We start from the raw sequence: 20,611 nt of genomic DNA, 5'->3' as shown, positions 1-20,611 counted from the left end.
CTTCAAGAAACACATTTGGCTATTTAACTAAAAGCAGCCTGCACGAATGCCTGAGTTTTATATGACACCATTTTCCAAGGAATGGGAGAAATATAGCCACCAGTTCAGCATCTCCAGCATCCCATGAGAGGGCATTCATCTGACACAGTTCTTAAAACTGAGCATGTGGAGTAGGCCGGGATCCTTTCTTAAACACGTCCATGCAGAGAAGCTAGACCAGGGCAGGTAGGAGGAGGGGCAGAGGGTGACCAAGTAAGTGAGCACTGAACAGATTCAGGGAAATCCTGGACAGAGCAGAGCAAAATCTGTGGGGAGTGTGGTCATCTCTCATGAATCACCAGAGTCCTCCTGGTTAGGAAGCCACATGCCTAGAACACTATCCAAGGGAGAAGCTGCTTAAGTCTCCACCCCCTATAAAACTGACCAGCACCCCCTGGATGCATCCTACATAGACATAAACAGAACTCTCCCATCTGCGGAGCCTAAACCTTTTCATTCATCAAAAAAAAGTGTGTCAAGGCTCTGCTTTGTGCCAGGTACTAGAGATAGGATGAAGAGTTTAGTGGGCGAGGCAGCCAGTTTCATGGAACACTGAGCATAGTAGTGTTCAGGCTTAGTTTTCTAGAAGTCCTGAGTATTCAGGTGAAACCTGAGATTCACGGGGGTTTGTAGGGATGGATGGAAAAAGGCATGAGTGACTAAGAAGAATGAGAGACAAGAGCAGTGGAAATGAAATAAACTCAGCATGGTTGGCTCATGAAGGGGTAGGAAGTTTGCAGGGGATGTTTAAGTCAGAGCAGTGGAAGCTAAGTCGTAGAGCTAGGGCTTCATCCTGAGAGCAGCTGATGCCACTTTAGGATTTAAGGGTGGAGAATTTGTTTTAAAAAGATCACCATGGAATAGAGGGAGCAAGATTGGAGCCAGGGGGTCTGATGTGGTTCCTTCCACAACCCAGGCCAAAGCCAGTGATAGTGTGAACTAGGACAGTGATTAGGACAGTGTTAAAGAGTTAGAACTGAGTGGATCTGAGGAGGAAATTGGGTATGAAATGCCTTGATTTCTGGCTTGGACAATTGGGTATCATTCGCCAAAGTAAAGAACATTGGAAGAGGATGGGGCAGTAAGGTCACTGCTGCCTCTTCATGGGCTTGTAGGCAGCTCTGACCTGGGCTGGTCTTCATTTGTCCTTTTCCTCCTCCACACTGAGAGATCCTGCTCAGGGAAATGAAGAACACGGACTTGTCCTATTTGGGGGCAAATAATGTGCTACTGAGAGCCCATAAAGGATATTGCTCTATATGTTAAATGAGCACCACAGCATCATATATGTAATTAGTGTATAATACATATTTTGATGCTTTGAATATCAAATTCTAAGAAAAACTAAAGATGTGATTTTTCTGAGTTACTCTGTAATGTTTGTTGGAACATCCCTTCTAGGAAATGAAGTTTCATGTTCTTTCTTTCAGGTATGCTCCAGAATGTCTAACTCAGTGTAAATTCTATATTGCCTCTGATGTCTGGTCTTTTGGAGTGACTCTGCATGAGCTGCTTACTTACTGTGATTCAGATTCTAGTCCTATGGCAGTAAGTCTTGCCTCTTCATTTGAGTCTAGTACCCAACTAAAATGTGTCAGTCTCTGCTTTGTAAGTTTTGTTTTTAAATGAAATTCAGTCAGTTTGTTATAATGGAAAGGGAAAGTGTCACTTTTCCATTTAACTTGGTTGGTTACTTTACTACTTGTGGGTATCTCAAGTCTTGGTCTCACAAGGAACCCAAAGTTCTATAGGACAACCTTAACTTTTAAGGATCTTATCTGTGTGAGGAGTTTCATGGGAGAGTGAGCGAGTTAAGTGGGGTAGCATTGGGTTGGGGCCTTACCTGTGCCTCATTTATTCCTAAATGAGATCATTTTCACTGGAACAGACTCTGACTAGCGAAAGGAGTGGTTGGTAGAGTCTGGACATTGATTACAAACTGATCACTTGGAATTAATGAGGATTTTGGATTTTCATTTAAAGTTGCTAAGGAGAAAAGCCTTTTTATTGTTAATTTCCAGTTAAATTCCAGAAATTTGACCTATCTTTGTATAAATATGTGCAAAGTAAAACATTTTGTTTGGTTTTATTTTACATAGTTGTTCCTGAAAATGATAGGCCCAACTCATGGCCAGATGACAGTAACAAGACTTGTGAATACATTAAAAGAAGGAAAACGTTTGCCGTGTCCACCTAACTGTCCAGATGAGGTATTTATGGGCCACTCCACAACTCAATTTTTATTGTTTTTATAGCTTGAGTTACCTAGTGGGGGGTGGGGGGCGGGCATTAGCAGGAAAATGAAGTAGAAAACTCCTTTAAAATAGTTCTCTGAAGCTGAATTTCAGATATTTGAGAAATCATCTTTGGGGCAGATGATAGCCACCAATTATGTTCAAAGCAAGGATTCCCCCCCAAAAGTAGGCTCCCCTCAGTTTTATCCACTTGCCTACCCAAAAGGAGCATATTTTGGTGTAGCCTTTTTGTGGCAAATGCATATAAATTTTGCATTTTTGTGTGTAAGTTTATCCCACTTATTAATAACATTTATAATATTTATTCAGTTTTCTCTAAAATGAATTGAACCTTTAACTCTTTAGACTACTTAATATATACTGAACAGTGTGAGTCAAAGAGTGAGGCAACCAGTATGATACGCTAGCGTCTACACTCAGGTTCACCTTCACCTTTTAACTGGTTTTCAGTAGTGACCTGGATTTTGTTGAAGATCAGTCAACCCATGAGCTTCACAAATTTTAAAATATTATTTATGACCTATAGTTGTATCACATTTTCTGTATTTTATTATTCAAAAACTCCTGTCATCTAGTTTTAAAGGAAAGTCATCTACATTTCCAAAATTATTTTCCTACTCTTGATGTTTCTATAATTTTTTAAAAAGCTCCCAAATCTAATAGCATTTTTACTATTTTTTTTTTCTTTTTACAGGTTTATCACCTTATGAGAAAATGCTGGGAATTCCAACCCTTCAGTCGGACAACCTTTCAGAACCTTATTGAAGGATTTGAAGCACTTTTAAAATAAGCATGAATAACATTTAAATTCCTCTGCTTATCAAGTTGTCCTCCCTCAACAAATACCCAAGCCATTTAAAAAAAAAATTTAATGGAAAAAGTTTGTATTGTCACTCAGCAAATACTTGAGTACATGTACATGTTTAAGGCACACTATGGTGCTTAATACGTGTAGAAACTTCCTCAAATTTTGGCACCATTAATGTAGTGACAAATAATGACAACCAAAATATTAGAAAGCACTTAAGCACTCCTCCTTTTGGAAAGAATATACCACCATTTCATCTGGCTAGTTTATCATCACAACTGCATATCAAAGTAGGATTTTTGAAAATAAGAGGATTTGACACCAAAGTAATGTCTCAAGCTTTTCCCAGCTGCCAGTTGATCTGAATGTTTTTCTGGCAACATTAATCATAGAGATTGATGGACTTAGCCAATATTCTAACATGCCCTCAAATTTCAATATCTTTAGAATGATAGACCAAGCATTCTTAAAATATTAGCTATGTTAGTATACTATTGTTTCTGTACAAAAACAAGTGTATTCCTGTCATCAGTAGGACTTAAACTTTGAGTTGTTTCTCCAGTGGCTTAGCTCCTGTTCCCTTGGGTGACCACTGGTACCCATTTTTGAGAAAACTGGTTATACCAGGGGAACAGCTGTGGAGTACTTTGCTGCATGTTAACTCTTGAGAACCACACCTGTGCCAGTGCTTTCCTAAGCAGTATACCTTTAATCAGAACTGATTCCCAGAGCTATTACACATGCTTTTAAGAAATGTCAATATGTATCCTTTTATAACTCTACCACTTTGGGGCAAGCTGTTCCAGCATTGGTTTTGGATGCTGTATGCAACCAGTTAGAATATATACCACATACATCACACTGTTGAGTGTTTCAGTACTTACCACCCATCAACAAGGGTTGATCACTATTTTGACCTTCACCCTATGGTGCAAAACTTGAAAGAAAAGACCCAGCTGGGGGCACTAGGGAGTTCAGGATCCATTAGACATTTTTTAGTTTGCTTGGAGGTAGCTGGGTAATCAATAATGTTTAGTCTCTGATTCAGTGTGAATCATAAAGATCTTTATGACCAACACTGAAAAACTTTTTGTTAATGCTATCTAGTATTTGTTTGACATCGCTACTTTTCACCTTTTGAGCCCCCCCAGAGAGTTCAAGATTGATTGAGTGGCAACAATAAACTTGCCATTTAAATTTACTGAATAGCCCTACATCACCAAAGTCTCTGTGTCAAACCTGTGGCCACTCTGTATGCACTTTGTTTACTCTTTATACAAATAAATATACTAAAGACTTTACATGCATATGCCTTTTAATATTAAGACTTCATTTTCAAAGCATTTCGAACAATTTGCTTACATAGAAAAATAACACTATTATAGATTGGGGGGGGGTTGGTAATGGTCCTTATTAACACCACTTGATTTGCACTTCTCTGTTATGTCCATTGATAACAGGGCAACGGCCAGTATGGATGGCAGATCCACATGAGCTATAATCCCAACTACCCTTCTTTTAGCTTTTTCAACCTCTTCCTGCTTTCACTTTGCAGCTCTGATGTCAAATTCACCATCTTCCCTTTGTTCTGTTTGCACTATAGGAGAGGTGTGACAAAGCACTGAAGAGATTAATTGCAACAGGAAAATGGGAAGGAGAAGTGCAGGCATGGAGAAGCCATTAGTCATCTGCTGTATAACTGATGCCTAATCTTGATCCATTATTATAGGTAGTATAGTTCTTAGGCAGTTATCTTAGTTTAACTTTCTGGCTGTCTTTTTCCAACAGAAGCTAGTATATGCAATAAATTATACCAAGTACAATTCTTTACAAAGCATACAACATATGTACCAATTTTAGACTTTGTAATTAAAACAGGATATCTGTATTATAGTCAAAAATAATAAGTTCCCCAAATGACAAGCTATTTTTTAATCTGATTACGAAAAGACTAGGATCATTGAGACCCCAAACTCTGTACCATCAATTACAGTCTCATAACAGTGAACAAACAGAAATTTCTAGATGGCAAAAGGTTTCTCATGCATTTAATACCAAGGTCTTCAGGAAATGGTGATGTCAAAAGTCATATGCAGTAAAGACAAAAACTCTTTCAGAAGAAGTAAATTGGGCTAAATGGCTGATATTTTTCAGCCTAACACACTATCAGAGAATGAGAGAGAGAGCAGAGTGAGGTATAGCTCATTAGCTCAAAATGGTTATAAATTCTATTATTCCACAAGACTCCTTCAGAAAGGGCAGTACTGACTGCTTTACTATATTGTGGAAAATCGGCATTTGATGATCAAAATAGACCCTATTCTAGTAATTAGATCATCACTAGTCGATGCTATGAAAAGAGGCACAGAAACCTGTGTTCCTTGCCACTTACAAGCCTGTTTCAAAGACTGAAGGTCTTTCTTTTGGTAAAGTAAATGGAATAGAGAATTAGTGCTATTAGATCAGGGGCCAGCAAATTTTCTTTACAAATGGCCAGGTAGTAAAGTATTTTAGGCTTTGCAGACCATATGGTCTCTGTTGTAGCTACTCAGTTCCGCCATTGTAGGACAAATGTAGGCATAGACAATATGTAAATGAATGAGCATGGCTGTGTTCCAATAAATTTTTATTTATGGACACTGAATTTTGAATTTCATGTAAATTTCATGTCATAAATTTTCTCCTCCAACCAGTTAAAAATATAAACATCATTCTTAGCTTGCAGGCAGCACACAAAAAAAAACAGGTGGTGGACTAAATTTGGCTCAAGAGTGTAGTTTGCCAACCCCTATATTAGATCACCAAAGCTACTTTTCTTATAATACCTTGCATTTTCGCAGAAGGTATAAATGGTAAATAACATCTTAAAGCATCTGTGGTAGTGCATACCTTGGACATCACTATCACTGTATTGTTGGGTTTAATATTGTATGGCTGGTGTGGGGTAGTAAATGAGTTTGCGTGTAAGTGTCTTTATAACATTACCATCACCACATTTGGTATTGCACCCTTGTAGTTCTAGGAAAAGTTCTAAAAATCTATAAATGAGATTACTTCTAGGGAAATAAATTGAAATGCACATTGGCTTATCGAAACTCTTCTAAGGCTCAGGAAACAAGACTGTTTCCCATTTATTGCTTTAAATTTTATATATGGTTTTAAAATTATTCCCAGTCCTAAAACAAGGAATATTGGAACATTGTTAGTTTCTCCAATGAATTGTAGTTAATATCACATCGATTACGATGCATCTAATTCTAGTGGAAAATGTTCTCAATTGATGTCTCTTCTTATTGCTACTTATTTTTATTTGGCAATTCTGCCTGCTGCATAACACAGTTCCTTCTGGGAAATTATAAACCCGTATTTAAAGGATATGGCTAGTCTGAATGAAGTTAAGGCAGCGATGAACAGCAGAGATACTGCAAAGAACCTTAGGTTATAATGAGAGAGCTTAACTCAGTACACACGCTTCTTTTTTAAGTAGGTTTCCACATAATATGCTCCTGTGCCCTGAGAATGCTGGTCAACAAATTCCATTGAACCACCTTCTGGGGCAGAGATGAGATACGATGAGCCTCGCTTTTCATTTCTTAAAGTTGACACCTATGAGAAAATAAAACCACAATTAAAATTGGTTTATTCGTTAAAGATGTTTATAAGAAAAAGCACTCAACTTTGAGTTGGTATAAATACAAAATAGCTGGCTAAATATCAGCTACCAAAAAATACACAAATTCCTTTGTTAAATTATATTTTAAAATTTCTATATCAAAATCACCCTTGGAACTTTTGCAAAACACAAACAAGCCTGAATACCTTCACTACCTACATCCAGCATTTTGGGGAAAGAAGAAAATAAGAGCACTGTAGTCGCTTCTACTAATCACACCTAGTTAGACCCCACTGAATCTCAATACCAATGCCAAATATGAATATTCCTCTGAGGAAAAAGAGTGGCTAAGAAATTGAGCTGCATGTTGAATCAGATGGTAAATCTGTCTAGTAATAAAAAGAGTGGTGAGAGAATAAACTAGTAGATATAAAAACTGGCAAATGATGTCAGTCGAGAGAGCAATGGGAACTCAAAACTTTGATCTCCAAAATAATCACGTGGAGAGCATGTTAAAATGCATATATTCAGGCTCCATCCCATAGATTCTGATCTGGAAGTGGGCCAAAGTTTCCACACAAGTGGTGACAGTAATCAATACAATAAATCAGATTTTGTAGCACTACCTGTGATTTCCCAATCCCTCTTAGTTTTAGCTTTTACAAATACTAAGTGTGACAAGCTTTTAAAAGCAGAATTATATAACTTCCTATACAAGGACGTAGAAATGACTGATAAGGAAAACTTCCAGCAACACACAAGAGCCTTTTCACATTACAATTAAAATTGCAATTGTTGATTCCTCTCTTCTCTGCCATTTTCTGCCATATGAGATCCCTGGGAATCCTTGGTTGCCACCAAGACCTTCACTAAATGTGTTCCCTAGACTGTGGACTTCCCAGCCTCAGAAACTGAATATATTACTACTTTAAAAAAATCTTATCCACTCGGGCCACCAGACGGCTGGGGACAGGAGTGCCGGGCGAGCGAGGGACTGGCCGAGACGGCAGAGAGCCTGAGAAGGAGACGGAGAGACAGAGGGGCAGAGAGAAGCAGCGACAGAGACACACACAGACTGAGAAAGACACAGCGCCGGGCCCAGGGACGCAGCGGTTAAGACCTAGAGCCCCTGAGGATGGAGTGGCTACCAGAGTCAGAGTGGAGGTCAAGATGGCGGAAGAGGAGAGCTGCCTGCCGCTTTTCCGCCAGGAGTAGAAGCAGCCTGAGGCCTGTGCCAGATGCAGCTGTAGCAGAATCGGTGCAAAGGAACGGCTTTGAAAGGGTGTCTTTACCCTGCTGAGAACCGGGAATCTTCCCCCAACCCGTGCACGCGACCCGTCGGTGTGCTGTAGCCCGCGTCACAGCCACAGCCGCAGAGGTGGAAACATGGAGGCCTGAGCTGGAGTGTGTCACCCTGGGCTGCAGTGGTGACCACGGCTTCTGACCACCCGCTCGTCCCTGGAGCTGGAAGCGAATCAACCTGCCGCAAAGACAGGGAGACGTCCAGCAGGAGAGGCAGAAGTTCCATGGAGACCACACGCCCTGCGGGGCCGCCACTGTGTGATCCAACTGCTGCCACCCGGCTTCATTCCCAGTCCAGCCCAGTGCACACAGAGGGGGGAGACGTCCAGCAGGGGAGGCGGGAACTCCACAGAGTCCACACTGCTGCCGCGCAATCCAGCAGCAGGTAGGCTTCACCGCCACCGGGATCCATCCCAAGCCCGGCCTAGCGCACACAGAGCAGGGAGACATCCTGCAAGGGAAGGGGAAGCTCTGCAGAGACCACACGCTCTGCGGTGCCTCGGTGCATGCCAGCAGCCCAGACAAGAGCACATGGAAAAGGGAGTCACTGAGGGAGCCATACCAAATTGACAACCACAGCAACATCTTAGTCAGTCAATAGTGTCAAAACTGTGGACTGTGAAACCCACTGCCACAATGAATAAACATCAAAGAAAAGATACCAGAAATACAAAAAATCAAGAAAGTACACCACCAAAAGATAATAAATCTCAAGCTCTAGATCCTATAGAACAAGAAGCCCTTGAAATGACTGACAAGGAATTTTGAGTGATAATTCTAAGGAAACTGAATGAGACACAAGAAAACTCAGCTAGACATCATGATGAAATGAGGAAAAGTATACAGGACCTGAAAGAGGAAATGTACAAGGAAAAAAAATCTAGCAGAACTTGCTGAACTGAAGAAGTTATTCAGTGAAATAAAAAACACAACGGAGAGCTTAACCAACAGGATTGTGGAAGTTGAACAGAGAACCTCTGAACTTGAAGATGGGCTGTTTGAAATAACACAAGCAGGCAAAAAAAAAGAAAAAAGAATAAAAGGCATTGAAGAAAATCTGAGAGAGATATCAGATAACCTTAAGCGCTCAAATATCCGAGTCATGGGTATTCCAGAAGGGGAGGAAAACGGAGATTGCACTGAAAACATACTCAAAAAAATAGTGGCAGAAAACTTCCCAGGTATAGGAAAAAATCACAGATCTTCAGATCCAGGAAGCTCAACGATCTCCAAATGTATTCAACTGAAAAAGGTCTTCTCCAAGACATGTTATAGTCAAATTGGCAAAACTCAAAGACAAAGAGAGAATCTTAAAAGCTGCAAGAGAGAAGTGTCAAATCACCTATAAGGGAGCCCCAATCAGGTTAACATCAGACTTTTCATCACAAACCCTAAAAGCCAGAAAGGAATGGGATGATATATTCAAAATACTAAAAGACAGAGATTGTCAGCCAAGAATACTCTACCCTGCAAGGCTATCCTTCCAAAATGAAGGGCAAATAGTATATTTCTCAGATAAACAAAAACTGCGGGAGTTCACCACCACACGACCACCCTTACAAGAAATTCTCAAGGGAGTACTGGGTTTGGTTCCTGAAAAATAACTACCACTGCCATAAAAACCCAAGAAAAATCTAAAGCCACTAGTATAATAAAAATGGCATTCATGAAGAGAAAACAAACAAACAAAAATGCTATCTACAACCTAAGGAACCAAGAAACACAGAAAACAAACAGTAAACTAGAAAGCAAGGAACAAAAGACACCTAAGGCAACCAAACAACAACCAAAAAAATGCTAGGAATAAATCAACACCTTTCAATAACAACTCTTAATGTAAAAGGCTTAAATTCCCCAATCAAAAGACACAGACTGGCTGACTGGATTAAAAAGGAGGACCCAACTATATGCTGCCACCAAGAGACCCACCTCACCCATAAAGACTCACAATAGACTAAGAGTGAAAGGATGGAAAAAGATTTACCATGCAAACAGAAAAGAAAAACGAGCTGGAGTAGCTATTCTTATATCTGACAAAGTAAACTTTAAATTAAAAACCATAAAAAGAGACAACGAGGGACACTACTTAATGATAAAAGGACTGATCCATCAAGAAGACATAACAATCATAAATATGTATGCACCCAATGTTGGAGCAGCCAGATTTATAAAACAAACTCTATTAGACCTAAAGAAGGAAATAGACACTAATACCATAATAGCAGGGGACCTGAACACCCCACTGTCAATATTGGACAGATCGTCTAGGCAAAGAATCAGCAGAGAAACACAAGATCTAAACAATACTCTAGACCAACTGGACTTGGCGGATATCTACAGAACATTCCACCCAACAACCTTGGAATATTCATTCTTCTCATCAGCACATGGATCATTCTCCAGGATAGATCACATATTAGGTCACAAATCAAGTCTCAACAAATTCAAAAAATTGGAATTATCCCATGTATTTTCTCAGACCATAATGGATTAAAACTAGAAATCAACGACAAACGAAACTCTGGAAACTATACAAACACATGGAAATTAAACAGCATTCTACTTAATGACATATGGGTCCAAAAAGAAATCAAGCAGGAAATCAAAAAATTTATTGAAACTAATGAAAACAATGATACATCATACCAAAACCTATGGAATACTGCAAAAGCAGTATTAAGGGGGAAATTTATTGCATTAAATGCTCACCTCAGAAGAACGGAAAGATGGCAAATGAACAACCTAACACTTCACCTTAAAGAACTAGAAAAACAAGAACAATCCAAACCTAAAGTTAGCAGACGGAAAGAAATCATTAAGATCAGAGCAGAACTTAATGAAATTGAAACCCAAAAAACAATACAAAAGATCAATGAATCAAAAAGTTGGTTTTTTGAAAAGATAAATAAAATTGACAAACCATTAGCATGGCTAACAAAAAAAAGAAGAGAGAAGATTCAAATAACAAAAATTAGAAATGAAAAAGGTGATATTACAACTGATTCATCGGAAATACAAGGAATCATTCAAGACTACTATAAACAACTATACGCCAACAAGTTTGAAAATCTGGAGAACTGGATAAATTTCTGGACACACACAAGCTCCCAAAACTGAGCCATGAAGACGTAGAAAATCTGAACAGACCAATAACAATAAAGGAGATTGAAGCTGTTATCAGAAAGCTCTCAACAAAGAAAAGCCCAGGACCAGATGGATTCACAGCAGAATTTTACCAAACATTCAAAGAGGAATTGACACCGATTCTTTACATACTATTCCAAAAGATTGAAAGAGACGCAAGTCTTCCGAACTCTTTCTATGAAGCAAACATCATCCTGATAACAAAACCAGGTAACGATATAACCAAAAAAGAAAACTACAGGCCAATATCCTTGATGAATATAGATGCAAAAATCCTTACTAAATTACTAGCAAACAGAATACAGTAACACATACGTAAAATTATTCACCACGATCAAGTGGGATTCATCCCAGGGATGCAAGGTTGGTTCAACATATGCAAATCAATAAATGTGATACACCATATTAATAAAATCAAACACAAGGACCATATGATCATCTCTATAGATGCTGAAAAAGCATTTGATAAAATTCAACACTCATTCGTGACAAAGACCCTCTATAAGTTAGGTATAGATGGAAAGTATCTCAACATAATTAAAGCCATATATGATAAACCCACCGCCAATATCATCCTGAATGGGGAAAAGCTGAAAGCTTTTCCTTTAAGAACAGGAACTAGACAAGGATGCCCACTCTCACCACTCCTATTCAACATAGTGTTGGAAGTACTAGCCAGAGCAATCAGAGAAGAGAAGGAAATAAACGACATCCAGATTGGAAAAGATGAAGTCAAACTGTCCCTGTTTGCAGATGACATGATCCTATATATCGAACAGCCTAAAGCCTCTACAAAATAACTCTTGGAGGTGATAAATGACTTCAGCACAGTAGCAGGATACAAAATCAACACACAAAAATCAGTAGCATTTCTATTCTCCAATAGTGAACATGGAGAATGAGAAATCAAGAAAGCCTGCCCATTTACAATAGCCACCAAAAAAATAAAATACTTAGGAATTGAGTTAACCAAGGAGGTGAAAAATCTCTATAATGAGAACTACAAACCACTGCTGAGAGAAATTAGAGAGGATACAAGAAGATGGAAAGATATCCCATGCTCTTGGATTGGAAGAATCAACATAGTGAAAATGTCCATACTACCCAAAGTGATATACAAATTCAATGCAATCCCCATCAAAATTCCAAAGTCATTTTTCTCAGAAATGGAAAGAACTATCCAGACATTTATATGGAATAACAAAAGACCACGAATAGCCAAAGCAATGCTAAGCAAAAAAAATAAAGCTGGAGGCATAACACTACCTGACTTTAAACTTTACTACAAAGCTATAATAACCAAAACAGTATGGTACTGGCATAAAAACCGACACACTGATCAATGGAATAGAATAGAGAATCCAGAAATCAACCCACTGTCCTACAGCTATCTTATCTTTGACAAAGGCACCAAGACTATACACTGGGGAAGAGACTGCCTCTTTAGCAAATGGTGCTGGGAGAACTGGATATCAATATGCAGGAGAATGAAACTAGACCCATACCTTTCACCATACACTAAAGTCAACTCAAAATGGATTAAAGAATTACTTATAAACCCTGAAACAATAAAACTTCTTAAAGAAAACATAGGAGAGACACTTCAGGAAATAGGACTCGACAGAGACTTCGTGAATACGACCCAAAAGCACGGGCAACCAAAGGAAAAATAAACAAATGGGATTATATCAAACTAAAAAGCTTCTGCACAGCAAAAGAAACAATGAACAGAGTTAAAAGACAACCAACAGAGTGGGAGAAAATATTTGCAAAATATACATCTGACAAAGGATTAATATCCAGAATATATAAGGAACTCAAACAACTTTACAAGAAGAAAACAAGCAACCCAATTAAAAAATGGGCAAAAGAGCTAAGCAGGCAATTCTCTAAGGAAGATATACAAATGGCCAACAGACATATGAAAAAATGCTCAACATCACTCAGCATCCAGGAAATGCAAATCAAAACCACACTGAGATACCATCTCACTCCAGTTAGGATGGCTAAAATCCAAAAGACTCTAAACGATAAATGCTGGCGAGGTTGCGGAGAAAAAGGAACTCTCATACATTGTTGGTGGGACTGCAAAATGGTGCAGCCTCTATGGAAAATGGTATGGAGGTTCCTCAAACAATTGCAGATAGATCTACCATACGACCCAGCTATCCCACTGCTGGGAATATACCCAGAGGAATGGAAATCATCAAGTCGAAGGTATACCTGTTCCCCAATGTTTATCGCAGCACTCTTTACAATAGCCAAGAGTTGGAACCAGCCCAAATGCCCATCATCAGATGAGTGGATACGGAAAATGTGGTACATCTACACAATGGAATACTACTCAGCTATAAAAACGAATGAAATACTGCCATTTGCAACAACATGGATGGACCTTGAGAGAATTATATTAAGTGAAACAAGTCAGGCACAGAAAGAGAAATACCACATGTTCTCACTTATTGGTGGGAGCTAAAAATAAATAAGCAAATCCACACACACACAAAAACCGGGGGGGGGGGGGGGGGGAAGAAGACATAACAACTACAATTACTTGAAGCTGATACGACAAGCAAACAGAAAGGACATTGATGGGAGGGAGGCGGGAAGAGGGAGGAGGGAGGGAGGTTTCGGTAATGGGCCACAATAATCAACCACATTGTATATCGACAAAATAAAATTAAGAAAAAAATCAATTTAAAAAAAAATTGCAATTGTTTGGAACCAACGGAGGTCACAATTTTTAAAACTGGAGTCAACTTTAGAGGGCACAAATATTTTATTTCAGTGTGGTTTACTGTTGAAACAGTACAATAAAATCCTTCAAGCACGCCTGGTTTAAAGAAATGTTGCACAGAGTGAAACACTGACTAGCAAAGAATTTGGCTTTAACTTCTCTCTCAAAATGTTTCTTGTTCGTAAATTATGTCTAAAATTTAATCTGAAATAATCTGAGGAGGGGAGTGGGTGGGAGTATAGATGAAATGTGACTGGCCATAAAGTGCAAACTGCTGAAACTGACTGAGCTGATGGGTGGAAGGGATCCTGCCCCGGAGAAGGGCTGCCTGCAAAAAAACTTCTTGCTCGCCTTCATAGCTGCCTCTTCACCCTCAACCCTCTCTTCCCACTATCAAGCCTCTTCATTACTCTCTCCAACTGCTTTCTCCGTTTCATTCCCTTTGCTGGTTGATCTTACTGCATGTTAGACCCCAACCACTAATGCTCAGACCCTTATTTCAGGTACAAAGAATTTTTTTTTTTTTTTTTTTTTTTTTTAACCAGCTTTCTTCCTCTTATAAATGATCAGAGCATTTTACAAATGAGATTTCTGTAAAGGGGTAAGAAGCAAGCTCTTCACTCTGAGAGCTGGAACTCTCATGTTCTCCTTGCTTCCCTCCCCTGATCTTTCCTGCTATGTAGTCACTCACTGTTTCATGTCTTGGCATAAAAGAAAGCAACAGCCTGAATTTTCCTCTTTCTATACCATCTTTATTCTCAGATGTCAGGTAGGAAATTTACTAGATTATTTCATTCAAAGGATTTCCCACTGGTGCACCATTCACAGAACCAACTGTGATCTATGAGATGAACAAAAAACTTCACTGAGCAGTACAGGAAAATATTAAGAACAGGATATGAAAATGGATGCCACTATAGCCCATATGATACAGGGAGAAAAATAATTTTGATACTTTCTATCAAAATTATCATTTAGCATAATGACTAATGAATAGGGAATAATATAGTTCACCAGGATTTTTGAAACAAAGCTCAATGCTCTGGGACAAAGAAACCCATATCTAAAAACCAATTAAAAAAAAAACGACACACGCACAAAAGAGAGAAAGTATAAAGCAAGCAAATATTTTTCCTTCTATTTCATATTTGCAGGATACAGACATCCACTCTTCACAGTAACTACTGAGGGCACTGGCTGTGTGCTGTGGGATTCACCTAGATGACCGAAACTTGAAATGTGGCCTCCAAGAGCACATATTATAGGAGGGGAGGCTAGAGAACACAAAACATAATTCTAAAAGGAAAAACTCACTTTGCCAAAAGAAATAAAGGTGAATAGCTAAAGCTTTTTCTGGGAAAAGGAAATGAGGGAGGGTTTTGAAAGGTATGGATGATGGTTTCATGGATGAGATGGCATCTGAGTTAGGATTTGGAGGTGAGGTCAGAGGGGGACATGAGGAGACACGGGAATGACCTTTCTAGGAGAAGGGAAAAGCCCTGAGCAAAGGCAAGATGGCAGGAAAGCATGGGCCTGTGACAGGACATTGTGGCTGGGAGATGGCAGAGAGCAGTGGTTAAATGAGGTTGGAAAGGCAAGCTGGTATCAATCAGGGAGAGGCTGGAATGCCAGGCCAAGGATTATAAACAGGGATGATATGCTTGGTCTTAGAATTTGTTAAAATTAATAAGCAGCTCCATAAGAAAAAATATGACAATGGAAGAGACAGGCATTAAGATGTCTCACCAGCTAGTGAACTTATCTATGCTATTAGATGTATGTACGTGAGCAAGCACACAAATTATATGTGATTTAAATTTGTGTTTAAAGTTTTACATAGAACATACAGGTGAGACAGAACAAGTGGTATACTTAGAAAATCTGAAAAAACAATTTCAATGGCCATTTATGCTTTGAAGACTAACCAAAGAGAAGACATTGAGAGAAGTTACGATATTCTAGGGTTGCATGTGTAATATTCAGGTGGAAACAAGATCAACAAAATAGCCAAACTGTGGCATAGTTGGAGAAGTATAAATTGATAGAATGTAATTATGGTGGTATCCTGCATTATCCAATATTTTATAATTTAGAGTACTTTATGCCCATTGTATCACTGATCTTCATAGCAGCCCCATGCAGCAGGCAGAAAAGGAATTATCATCTCCATTGAATATCTATCCAAAAACAAAAGCTTAGACACCGAATGTGACTTGGCTAAAATACCTGGCTATTTAATGTCAGAGTTGTGACTCTAATTTTTTCACCTTAGTGAAATTATACTAATTATTATACTAATCTGCCTTGTTTAAAAAAATTGAGTGAACAGCTAAATGTGGAATCATTATAAGTTTGGGGGAAGTTTTAATTAAAGTAAATAAGCATCCAAATATTGATTTTTTTTTTTTCACCGTCTTCCAGATATATAGAGAAGGGCAGAGCCCCAAGGAAATGATGCATACAGAATCCTGTGAAGACCGAAGTGATTTATTTTTAGACAAATGGTCTCCACATTACAGGCATTAAAATCTAAATTTTGTGCAGTTTTTATCAAAACATATATAACTTTAATAAACCTTAGATATTTTGATGTGACATTCTGAGGTATAAAATCACACACAATGTAGTAGCAACTTCCATTATTAGCATAGCTTTCTGCTTCTAGTTATTAGTAATAAAGTTTGTCTCTACTCCATTCACATTAAATGAGCTTGAGGCAGCATTTTTATAAATTAAAAAAATTCTCAGTGGGGAAAAATTTAATATTCCTTGGTTTTCTCAAATATACTTGTAAAAATTTAAACCTCAGTCCTGTTCAAGTGATGCTGAAGATTTTTACCTTTGGCAGCAAATAACTGGCAGCAAATAACTAACACTGAACGTGTACAATACCCCTGGTGCTTTAATACATTAATTCATTTAATGTTCAGAACAACAGCCCTGGAAGGTAGAGAGCTCTGAAAGTAACTTGCCACAAGTTGCATAGCCTGCACTGGGAGCTGTATGTTCATCTCGAAGTCTGAGTCCCATCCCAGTCAGAAGAATTCTGAAAAGGGTTGAGTCAAGGTCCTACCCAATGATTTAGTCCCTAGGCCTCATCTTCCATGTGGCGTTATTACCCCCTTCAGTGTAAATACTTCCAACAGAATACTCATATTCAGACAACTCTAATCGTTAGCAAGGTCTTCCTTAGGTTGAGCTCAAACAACCCTATGAATTGTTTCCACCCAGTGATTGCAATTTGTCCTTTGGAATTACAATCCAAGTCTAATACTTCCTTATCTACATGGTCATAACTTCAAAGGAACCCCCTCAGGCTGCTGGGCAATCATACTATATGCTCTCCCCTCTCCTAGGTGACGGTTTCCAACCTATCCTCTCCTTGAACCTCCACCAGTGGATCCCTTATCTTCGCTCTCAGCTGATGATTTGCTTTCTATGTCACCGAGAAAACAGAATCAAAAGAAATCTTGAGATGTACAGTGATCAACACCTGGTCTCTTTATTTACCCTCACTTCCTTGGTGACCTCATCCAATCTAATGCAATTTATAGCAATTACAGCAAGGAAACTGCAGGAAGCTGATAGTTCTCAAATACATATCTCTGCCCATACCTCTCTTCATCTCCAAACTTGTATAATGAACTAGCACCAACAGTGTAATATCACTTAGGCATATTAAATTTGTGTACAAAACTGAACCGCTACTCCTACCCCCTAAAACATGTTCCATGCAAAGTATTACCCATCTCAATCAATGACAATCCCATTTTTCTAGACCAAAAACCTTGGGGTCACCCTTGTACCCTCTTATCCTCAGTATATCCTGTTGACTTTACCTTCCAAAAATGTCTCAAATCCAGCCACTTCTCACTACCTCCAGTGCTCCCATCCTGGTCCAAGTCACCATCATTTTTACTTGGATTAGACCACAACAGCTTCCTAACTAATCTGGCTACATTCTTTTTTTTTTTTTTTCTTTCACTTTTACTTCATTTATTTTAATATGTGCAGATTCTATACTTTTTCTCTTTTTTTTAAATTTTATTTTGTCGATATACATTGTGGCTGATTATTGCTCCCCATCACCAAAACCTCCCTCCCTTCTCCCTCCCCCCTCCCCCCAACAGTGTCCTTTCTGTTTGCTTGTCTTATCAACTTCAAGTAATTGTGGTTGTTATATCTTCTTCCCCCACCCCCGGTTTTTTTTTTTTTTTTTGTGTGTGTGTGTGTGTGAGAATTTATATATTAATTTTTAGCTCCCACCAATAAGTGAGAACATGTGGTATTTCTCTTTCTGTGCCTGACTTGTTTCACTTAATATAATTCTCTCAAGGTCCATCCATGTTGTTGCAAATGGCAGTATTTCATTCGTTTTTATAGCTGAGTAGTATTCCATTGTGTAGATGTACCACATTTTCCGTATCCACTCATCTGATGATGGGCATTTGGGCTGGTTCCAACTCTTGGCTATTGTAAAGAGTGCTGCGATGAACATTGGGGAACAGGTATACCTTCGACTTGATGATTTCCATTCCTCTGGGTATATTCCCAACAGTGGGATAGCTGGGTCGTATGGTAGATCTATCTGCAATTGTTTGAGGAACCTCCATACCATTTTCCATAGAGGCTGCACCATTTTGCAGTCCCACCAACAATGTATGAGAGTTCCTTTTTCTCCGCAACCTCGCCAGCATTTATCGTTTAGAGTCTTTTGGATTTTAGCCATCCTAACTGGGGTGAGATGGTATCTCAGTGTGGTTTTGATTTGCATTTCCCGGATGCTGAGTGATGTTGAGCATTTTTTCATATGTCTGTTGGCCATTTGTATGTCTTCCTTAGAGAAATGCCTACTTAGCTCTTTTGCCCATTTTTTAATTGGGTTGCTTGTTTTCTTCCTGTAAAGTTGTTTGAGTTCCTTATATATTCTGGATATTAATCCTTTGTCAGATGTATATTTTGCAAATATTTTCTCCCACTCTGTTGGTTGTCTTTTAACTCTGTTCATTGTTTCTTTTGCTGTGCAGAAGCTTTTTAGTTTGATATAATCCCATTTGTTTATTTTTCCTTTGGTTGCCTGTGCTTTTGGGATCGTATTCATGAAGTCTGTGTCCAGTCCTATTTCCTGAAGTGTTTCTCCTATGTTTTCTTTAAGAAGTTTTATTGTTTCAGGGTGTATATTTAAATCCTTAATCCATTTTGAGTTGATTTTAGTATACGCTGAGACGTATGGATCTAGTTTCATTCTCCTGCAAATGGATATCCAGTTATCCCAGCACCATTTGCTGAAGAGGCAGTCCCTTCCCCAGTGAATAGGCTTGGTGCCTTTGTCAAAGATCAGATGGAAGTAAGTGTGTGGGTTGATTTCTGGATTCTCTATTCTATTCCATTGGTCAGTGTGTCTGTTTTTATGCCAGTACCATATTGTTTTGGTTATTATCGCTGTGTAGTATAGCTTAAAGTCAGGTAGTGTTTATGTCTCCAGCTTTATTTTTTTTGCTCAGCATAGCTTTGGCTATGCGTGGTCTTTTCTTGTTCCATATAAATGACCGGATAGTTTTTTCCATTTCTGAGAAAAATGTCTTTGGAATTTTGATGGGGATTGCATTGAATTTGTATATCACTTTGGGTAGCATGGACATTTTCACTATGTTGATTCTTCCAATCCAAGAGCATGGGATATCTTTCCATCTTCTTGTATCCTCTCTAATTTCTCTCAGCAGTGGTTTGTAGTTCTCATTATAGAGATTTTTCACCTCCTTGGTTAACTCAAATCCTAAGTATTTTATTTTTTTTGGTGGCTATTGTAAATGGGCAGGCTTTCTTGATTTCTCGTTCTCCATGTTCACTATTGGAGAATAGAAATGCTACTGATTTTTGTATGTTGATTTTGTATCCTGCTACTGTGCTGAAATCATTTATCAATTCCAGCAGTTTTTTTGTAGAGGTTTTAGGCTGTTCGATATATAGGATCATGTCATCTGCAAACAGGGACAGTTTGACTTCATCTTTTCCAATCTGGATGCCCTTTATTTCCTTCTCTTCTCTGATTGCTCTGGCTAGTACTTCCAACACTATGTTGAATAGGAGTGGTGAGAGTGGGCATCCTTGTCTAGTTCCTGTTCTTAAAGGAAAAGCTTTCAGCTTTTCCCCATTCAGGATGATATTGGCAGTGGGTTTGACATATATGGCTTTAATTATGTTGAGATATTTTGCCTGTATACCTAACTTATAGAGGGTCTTTGTCATGAATGAGTGCTGAACTTTATCAAATGCTTTTTCAGCATCTACAGAGATGATCGTATGGTCCTTGTGTTTGAGTTTATTAATATGGTGTATCACATTTATTGATTTGCGTATGTTGAACCAACCTTGCATCCCTGGGATGAATCCCACTTGATCGTGATGAATAATTTTACGTATGTGTTGCTGTATTCTGTTTGCTAGTATTTTAGTGAGGATTTTTGCATCTATATTCATCAAGGATATCGGCCTGTAGTTTTCTTTTTTGGTTATATCTTTACCTGGTTTTGGTATCAGGATGATGTTTGCTTCATAGAATGAGTTTGAGAGATTTGCGTCCGTTTCATTCTTTTGGAATAGTTTGTAAAGAATCGGTGTCAATTCCTCTTTGAATGTTTGGTAAAATTCTGCTGTGAATCCATCTGGTCCTGGGCTTTTCTTTGTTGGGAGCCTTCTGATAACAGCTTCAA

At 38.6% G+C, this 20,611-nt stretch overlaps 2 protein-coding genes across 2 annotated transcripts in view; one reads left to right on the top strand and one right to left on the bottom strand.

The window, feature by feature from the left end:
* JAK1 (Janus kinase 1) overlaps positions 1-4,403 on the top strand; it is a 133,728-nt gene extending 129,325 nt beyond the window's left edge. Inside the window, exons 24-26 of the mRNA XM_063103807.1 lie at positions 1,470-1,587; positions 2,139-2,249; positions 2,989-4,403. Coding sequence (XP_062959877.1) covers positions 1,470-1,587; positions 2,139-2,249; positions 2,989-3,084 — 325 coding nt within the window. The 3' untranslated portion in view covers positions 3,085-4,403. The remainder of the gene's footprint in view (positions 1-1,469; positions 1,588-2,138; positions 2,250-2,988) is intronic.
* A 2,158-nt stretch (positions 4,404-6,561) lies between these two features.
* Positions 6,562-20,611, bottom strand: part of RAVER2 (ribonucleoprotein, PTB binding 2) — a 139,936-nt gene continuing 125,886 nt past the window's right edge. Inside the window, exon 14 of the mRNA XM_063105767.1 lies at positions 6,562-6,708. Within this exon, the coding sequence (XP_062961837.1) occupies positions 6,562-6,708 (147 nt within the window). The remainder of the gene's footprint in view (positions 6,709-20,611) is intronic.

This window comes from Cynocephalus volans, chromosome 8 (assembly GCF_027409185.1).
Source record: "Cynocephalus volans isolate mCynVol1 chromosome 8, mCynVol1.pri, whole genome shotgun sequence".
Classification (NCBI taxonomy): Eukaryota; Metazoa; Chordata; class Mammalia; order Dermoptera; family Cynocephalidae; genus Cynocephalus; species Cynocephalus volans.
Note: the sequence above shows the minus strand (reverse complement) of the source record. Positions and strands in the feature narration are given on the sequence as shown.